Genomic DNA, 6,184 nt, shown 5'->3' with positions numbered 1-6,184 from the left:
GCCTCCCATTCTACTTTTAAATACTCTAGGAACAACAAGTAGGCCTGCAGAGCGAGAGCGAGCTGTGCTGTGCAGGCCTACAGCTGTGCAGAATCTGCATCACTCTACGTGTCGGCGCTCTGCACACCTTTGTTGCGCTGGCGGCTTGGCGCTCGGCGCTCATCTGTTTAAGCTCTACAAGCCTCGCCCTTTGACCAGACGCATTATTACTTCACGCGTGTCTCTGTCATGAAAACCCTCTTCATTTATTCCCTTCACGTCTTCCCTCTGTGGATTCTTGGGGACGGAAATGGTCTTCCGCTCCGGCGAGAGTAAACACTCCCCGCTGCGGGCCTTTAGGCTCTGTTTGTTTTCCGAGCTCTGTGTATGAGTGCAGCGGTAGTGACCCCCACGCCACTTCCCTACTAACACCACCACCAATGATATTCCACTCCTGGCCTCTCTCCAGTATACTGCATGGGAAAATACCGCAGTGCTGGAGCAAGAAGGGAGGATTACCAATCAGGAATGCGGCCGGCCACCCGTCAGTTTAAGCTATGCCTCCTGTGCATCCGCCCCTCCCCCCTCCAAAATATCTGTCCAGTTGCTTACCCCGACCTATGTTACCAAGCCGTTAGTAGCTATGAAGTTGATGGCTGCTAAATCGTTTTTTCCAAGGCCCAGTGAACCTTTCTGAGAGGGCAAGATTGAAAGTGTTCCTCCTTTGAGTCTCCAAAGGGACTCTGGCCTCGACGTGAGGCAGACGGAGCCTGTAGGACATAACATCAAAGCACCGAGGACAATTATGGCTTCAGAACTGATGGAAACGCATCGGTTTATCCTGATTAAATCATTTTCAATAAACGCACTCGAGTTCAAGATGAAAGAAACAAGATCTGTGACCAACCCAAGTCTCTTTGTTTTTCCCTTCCCGGAGCATTTGTTCTCATTACGCCCATGTAAATATTAAGTGCTGCAACATGTGTCTCTGTAACTGCAGCACATGAATACTTGGTAAAGGCGATAGATGAGGTGCACGCTGAAAATGCACGTGCTGTGCTGAGCTCTCCCACACGCAGCGTACATCAGTTTCTAAAATGTACACAAATGTCTGTATACCTCTGCTTATGCATTTGTTACAGGGCATCGAGTGGACCAACATTGAATATTTCAACAATGCCATCATCTGTGACCTGATTGAGAACGTAAGTCCTGTGTCTGTTCTTGGCTTTTCATGTTCTCCACACTTATGTTTCTCTGGAATAACTGAGAAACGCTAATTTTGGTTAAATCTGGATGATTTCTCCCGCTCTGTGACTCCAGAGGTGGCGTAAACCTCCTGTGTAACCTCATGATCGTGTTGTTATTGAAAAGCAGTTCATCATTAAAGCTGATTTTAAGTCTGACGTTGTCTTAGCAAAATGAGATGATTATCCGAGCTGTTGTGAACAGATTGTTCAGCACTGTGAAACACATGAGCCATGACAGAATAATACGTTTCTACATTGAACCCTTCAGAAGTTTGACCCTAAACCTCCTTTTGTTTGTGCCAGAATCAAAACGGCATCTTGGCCATGCTGGACGAGGAGTGTCTGAGGCCGGGGACGGTCACTGATGAGACCTTCCTGGACAAACTGAACACCATCTGTGCGGACCACCAGCACTTTGAGAGTCGGCTGAACAAGAACTCAAAGTTCCTCAACGACCACAGCCTGCCGCACAACTGCTTCCGCATCCAGCACTACGCCGGCAAGGTACCCGAGGCAGCAACAACAACAGCTGACGGATATGTTAAAAAAGACATGTTAACAAATTAATAATATAATATTATGAATTTTTGCATGGGACAGTGAAATTCTGCCATAGGATAAAATCAAAGTGTAAAAAGAAGTAACCACTTTGTTCAACTTGTGTATGAAAATACCTTTTTGTGAATGGCTCACTTCCCTCTGTGTATCCAGGTGCTGTATCGTGTGGAGGGCTTTGTGGATAAGAACAATGACCTTCTGTACCGGGACCTGTCACAGGCCATGTACAAAGCCAACCACAGCCTCATCAAACAGCTGTTTCCTGAAGGCAACCCAGCCAAAGTCAACCTGAAGAGACCCCCAACTGCTGGATTCCAGTTCAGAGCTTCAGTGGGCACGCTGATGAGGAACCTGCAGACCAAGAACCCAAACTACATCCGGTAAATCTGATCATATCGATTACACAGAAAGAGCAGTTTGTGCTGTTTGTGATTCTCTCAAAGTTTGCTTTGAAATCATTTTCAAATAGTCCAGAGAGTACAGCCGGCCTGCTGTTACTCTCACCGTCTAGCACGGTCTATTAATCTACAAAAAGCGCACTTAAGAGCTGCTGCTGTTACTGCAGCCGGCTCTACGCACCAGCCTAATATCTGCAACTTAATTTTTGCTTTCCAGCTGCATCAAGCCCAATGATAAGAAGGCATCCCACATCTTCACCGACTCTCTGGTCCGCCATCAGGTGCGCTACCTGGGCCTGATGGAGAACGTCCGTGTGCGACGAGCAGGCTATGCCTTCCGCCAGCCCTACGAGCCCTGCTTGGAGCGCTACAAAATGCTCTGCAAAAGGACCTGGCCGCATTGGAAGGGGCCTGCAAGGTAATTGTTGTTTATACCCTGAAGTGGTGACATTAGGGAATAGTTGATTAGGGGGGAAAAGAGGTCTTGGCCCTGGAAGCTTGCCAGAGCAAATCCCTTCAAGTTTTCAGTGTGAAAATGTGAGTGTGGAAAATGAGAAATGCTCCCAGGTGTCTTTAGCTAAGGCACTAAACTTGACTCTGCTCCCAGTGGAGAGTGTGTGACCAGCACTAATAGACTGTGGCTAGAGCGGTCCACTCCCAGGTGTGGCTGTGTGAATGCGAAGCAGCCGTTGCTAGAAAGTACTCGGATGACACAGAAAGAGGCAAAAGGGAAAATAATTAGGGGAGCTTGACAGCAGTTTACCCAGCAGACCATATGATCTGTATATTTAAATATGTGGTCTAAAACGCTGAGCTATAAAGCAACACTTTTGGCTGAGTTTGGTATGTGTAGATCTAAGGATAAGGAAACTGATTCCCTCCTTTTTTCCCAGCTGTTTTCATGCATTCCTGTCCCCACTGTGTGCATATGCATGGATTCACATGCAAGTCAACTAAAGACGTGAGTGATTCCAGGGTAAAAAGGTTTGGCTGGTTCGGTCATGTTATATAAAAGCAGTGTGTCAGCAGAGATGTTTTAGGTGCGTGTCGTCACAGCGAGCTTTGTTTGAAAGAAATGAAACCTTATGTTTCGGAACCACAACATGCCCAGACGTTCCCTCCTTATCTGTCTCCTCGACTCGGCCAGACTTGCAGGTTTCGTCCTCTCTGCTGGTGAAGTCACTGATTCCTATCTGCCGTCTCACACATCTGGCTCCTGATGTTTCAGCATCTTTGTATCAGCTTTGTGTGGTTTTAGTTTTCTTCTCAGTCTCCTGACATATTTCTCTGGCTGTTGCTTTCATCGTGGTTTCCATCGTTTCTCAAACGCCATCCTCAGCGCTCTCTTCTGTTATTCCATGAATCCGAATCCTTCTGCTGTTTCTGTCAGGTGAAAAACTAAGTAAACCCCGTGATTCAGCATCATGTGCAATTGTTTTCTGTGTGGTTTTCATCAGTCTCACATTGTTGTTGTGTAATTTTGGCCCGCTCACCTTTGTCTGTGCAGGTCACAGTAGTCTTAAGATCCTAAACACGAGACGACTACAGCTTAACTTTTTAAGACATTTAACCTCTGATCTAAGAAGCGTGTTTACTTCTGAATGAAAACGTTGAGGAACAGATGTTTGCAGGTGTTTATTCACGCGCAGCTCCCATCACGTTGACGTCTGGACTTTAAACAGCTCCCCTGTTCAGACGGCACAGGTTGAACCTTTGCAAACATGAGCTGTGCTGCCCTGTTTTTTCTTTATTTAAAAAAAGAAGAGGCTGTTGTTCCAAACAAGCCATACTTGTTCAGTCTCTTTCTAATTGTACTGTGATGAACTTCCCAGGTTAGCATGCTGAGGCCTGCAAGGCCTTTTCTCTGAGCATTGCACAACCTGACCCCGGGGTGAACTTGCTGGAACGTCCACTCCTAGGAAGATTTTGTTGACACACACCTGAAAGCTCGAACTGACACAACCTGATTTTAAAGAGTTGTTATTTTAATCAAGTGCGTTTGATTAGCAGCGCACGCCTGCGACTTACCCTCTTAATTCCTATGGAAGCAGTAAGGGTGGGACTGCACTGCAATCCTGTGAAAACTGTATATATCTGCGCTCGTGTAGTGTAGGACCCTCTTGACTTTTCTGACTTCCCACAGGGAAGGAGTGGAGGTGCTGATGGCCGACCTCCAGATTCCAACAGAAGAGATCTCTTATGGCCGCTCCAAGATCTTCATCAGAAACCCAAGAACGGTAAAATCCACTCTCTAACCTGGCGAAGCATTTATTTTTTGGACAGCTGCTCGGTATTCCTGCAGATTGGGCTGTTTTGGAGTCGAATGGTTGAAGCCGGTGTGCTCAGCTGCCTTGCTTTCTCACAGCTACATGTTTGTAAAGCAGGGTGGGCTTTGCTTGGAGCCCCCACTTCAACAATTAGCTTGTAACCACCACTCTGAGAACACATGGTTTCACTTAGCTGTCCCATATAACATGGGAAACAGGCTTCTTTCCTCTGCGCTTGCAGACTCTTCAGCTGCTCGGGCCTGCAGCGTTTGGATGGACTTTCTCCCCCACCAGCAAAAGGCCAAACAGAGCCTGGAATAACATGATCTCACACTGGGAGAATTTTTCCATAATTGCTTTTTCTATCTGATCAGCTTATCTGCTTTACATATCTACAGCTTCAAAATCACTGAAACAGAGTTCGAGCATATTTATTCTGCTCCTTAATCACTGCAGTCACACCTTTGGCTTAACTGACACCATTTTTTTTATCTATACAGAAAATAGAATAGTCGCGACGTAGGTATCAGTCAAGCTCTGTGGATATATGAACAAACCCAGAAACTTCCATATGTGGCGTTATGTCGACAGGCCCAGTGTTCCTGAAGGTAAAGCAGTGACTTCCTCACTAGGGCTGCCACGATTAATCGACTAGTCACGATTACGTCGACTGTCAAAAACGTCGACGACTAATTTAATAGTCGACGCGTCGTTTGAAGCTTTTTGTCTGCCTCATTTAAAGTCTGGATCCCAAAAGACGCAGGAATAAGTAGTAAGATTTAAGAGTGTAATAATGGACTGAAACAGAAGATGGCAGCACTGCATGTGACACAACTCCCCCTCCTCCCCCATCGCTTCACCTGCAGGAAGCGACAAGATGGACACGGCAAATCTCCGTTAACGAGTTACTGCGCATCGCCCCGTGCGTGGGGCTGGACGGCGTCAACGTGTTAGCTAGCTAACCACGCTAACGAGCTAACCACGCTAACGCCATGCAGCCCAGAGGTGCTGCACGGACTAAAATCCTTTCATTTTCTCAAAAGTTGACAGCGCGCCTTATGTATGAATTCTGGTTGTGCTTGATGGCCGCGAACCGATTTTATGTGGAACACGGCGCTCAGCAATCTGTCAAAAAATGTTTTAGTACGACTTTGGTAAGCTACGGAGCTGCACCGCTTGATGGATTGTCGGAGCATTACGGCTGAGCCTCGCGGAGTGATACGTACTGTGCTTCAACGTAATATTACCCTACTGTGTATAAGGACCATAAATGGCACCTGTTAAGAGACGTGGTTGCGAAGCGGATTTCAAACTCCAGGCTGTCAGTCACGCAGTAGAAGTTGGGAACAGAGCAGCTGTGAAATCTGTCTTTGTTATTATGCTCAGCGTCTGTTAGTTTACATTTTGACTGCACAATTGTGAGCTTTTTGTTATGCACAAAAACAACATTGTTTTCTTTTATTTATGGAGCATTATTATTTAATAAATGCTCGATAATTTATTTTTGAGTAAATTTTATGTACATCGCTCGTATGTTAATAAAAGTGCCTGTGTGACATCTGGGACACAGCTTTGACTAAGAACTCTCTTTTTGTTCTTACTTTATGGCTTTAAAAAAAATATCGAGATATATATCTTATATCGCCATCCAGCTAAAAAATATCGAGATATGAATTTTGGGTCATATCGCCCAGCCCTATTAGCACATACTTAAACACTTAAAGCTGTAAGC

The 6,184-nt window shown here is 45.9% G+C and overlaps 1 protein-coding gene across 1 annotated transcript in view; it reads left to right on the top strand.

The window, feature by feature from the left end:
* myo1b (myosin IB) overlaps positions 1-6,184 on the top strand; it is a gene marked incomplete in the record, with an annotated part of 53,904 nt that overhangs the window by 39,173 nt on the left and 8,547 nt on the right. The window contains 5 exon segments of the mRNA XM_005925908.3: positions 1,122-1,184; positions 1,533-1,733; positions 1,941-2,167; positions 2,403-2,603; positions 4,329-4,422. Of these exon segments, the coding sequence (XP_005925970.2) occupies positions 1,122-1,184; positions 1,533-1,733; positions 1,941-2,167; positions 2,403-2,603; positions 4,329-4,422 (786 nt within the window).

Source organism: Haplochromis burtoni, unplaced genomic scaffold, assembly GCF_018398535.1.
Source record: "Haplochromis burtoni strain Fernald_Lab_line unplaced genomic scaffold, NCSU_Asbu1 Contig_74, whole genome shotgun sequence".
Lineage (NCBI taxonomy): Eukaryota > Metazoa > Chordata > Actinopteri > Cichliformes > Cichlidae > Haplochromis > Haplochromis burtoni.
Note: the sequence above shows the minus strand (reverse complement) of the source record. Positions and strands in the feature narration are given on the sequence as shown.